The 1,603-nt window shown below is 31.9% G+C and overlaps 1 protein-coding gene across 3 annotated transcripts in view; it reads right to left on the reverse strand.

Annotated features, from left to right (window-relative positions):
- The window catches only part of LOC107749355 (phosphatidylinositol-glycan biosynthesis class F protein-like), an 8,199-nt gene that overhangs the window by 4,904 nt on the left and 1,692 nt on the right, over positions 1-1,603 (reverse strand). For all 3 annotated transcript variants that reach the window (XM_016564476.1, XM_016564475.1, XM_016564474.1), the window contains exon 5: positions 400-508. In XM_016564476.1, coding sequence (XP_016419962.1) covers positions 400-508 — 109 coding nt within the window. The remainder of the gene's footprint in view (positions 1-399; positions 509-1,603) is intronic.

Raw genomic sequence — 1,603 nt, forward strand, 5'->3', positions numbered from 1 at the left:
TAACTGAAAAACCTTTAGTGCTTTTCTATAGTATTAAGCCTCAAATGTCAACTATACATCGGATTTGTTTCTTCTTTAAATTATAAAAAAAGTAAAAATATATGGTATTATAATGTTATACTAAAACTAAAACTAAAACAATGGAAAAACCCTTAAGATAACATGTAGAAAGAGTGCAGAATAACATAAGTGGACTTTGAACGATTAATTGCCGCTTTGAACGATTACGTAATTGTGGCATCCATAATTGTAATTGCGATTATAAATTCGATTAATTGTGCAGCCCTAGTAAGTACATGTAGTTCATTAATATTACAAACTACTTAAATGTATAATTACACTAACAAGGACACCTTAAAATAAAGTAACCCAATATTGCAATAGTGTAATGACACTAACCTGCCACGGTCTGTCCCAGTCGAGAGGAATAGGGAAAGCTCCCAACCAGGCCCCAATCACACTACAGCCAGTGGTAATCTGAAGAGAGGTGTCCCACACTGACATCGCCCTGAAAATCACACATGCTCGACATCATAACATTACTGATAACAAATGAACATGAACAAAATACAAACATTGCTCTTGAATACAGAAAATTAACCATATCAAAAGAAGCAGTGTTCATATAAACGTACACTACCATTCAAATGTTTGGGGTCAGTACGTTTTTTTTTTATTTTAAGAAATCTATACTTTTATTCAGCAAGGATGCATTTAATTGACCAAAAGTGACAGTAAAGATGTTTATATTATTACAAATATATAACGGATTTTAAATAAATGCTATTCTTTTGAACTTTCCATTCATCAAAGTATCTTGAAAAAGATATCATGGTTTCCACAAAAATAGTAAGCAGCACAGCTGTTTTTAACACTATTATAATAAGAAGAAATGTTTTTGATCACCATCAATATATAATGGTGTAATATCAATATATAATATCAATATACAATATATAATATCATCATATTAGAGTGATACCTGAAGGATTATGCGAGATTTCCCATTACATTTAAAAATATATCCAAATAGAAAACGGTTATTTTAAATTGAAATAATATTTAATAACATTACCGCTTTTCTGTTTTTTCGATCAAATATATGCAGCCTTGGCGAGCATATGAGGCTTCTTTCAAAAACATAAATCTTACTGACCCCATACTTTTGAATGGTAGTGTATCTAAACATATTTGTAAAAACAACACTGTATGTAGGGTATTAAACATGAGGCTGGTATAGAGTGCAATGATGTAGTATACAAGAGGACTATGAATGTTCGATGAAAACAGCTTTGTATTTACATTTGAGAGACAAATTTCCTGCAGTGCGTAAGCAGAGATACTGCAGCTGTATAAACAACACACAGAATCTCTGACTATCATACCATTGGAACATCACTAAATGATAGTCCAAGCATTCTGTGGTCTTGTTTCAAAACACTTCAGTTAGTTTGAAGTTAATTTAAGCTAAAATGATACATACAGAGATGCTTTAGTGATTATATTATTTAAATGGTGCTATATACAATCAGAAAACAAGAACCAGCTCAGGCCCCACCCTACAGCGATGAACCCCCCCCCCCAAAAAAAAACAGAATTGATC

The sequence above is a fragment of the Sinocyclocheilus rhinocerous genome, unplaced genomic scaffold (genome assembly GCF_001515625.1).
Source record: "Sinocyclocheilus rhinocerous isolate Xijiao unplaced genomic scaffold, SAMN03320098_v1.1 scaffold650, whole genome shotgun sequence".
In the NCBI taxonomy this organism is placed as follows: domain Eukaryota; kingdom Metazoa; phylum Chordata; class Actinopteri; order Cypriniformes; family Cyprinidae; genus Sinocyclocheilus; species Sinocyclocheilus rhinocerous.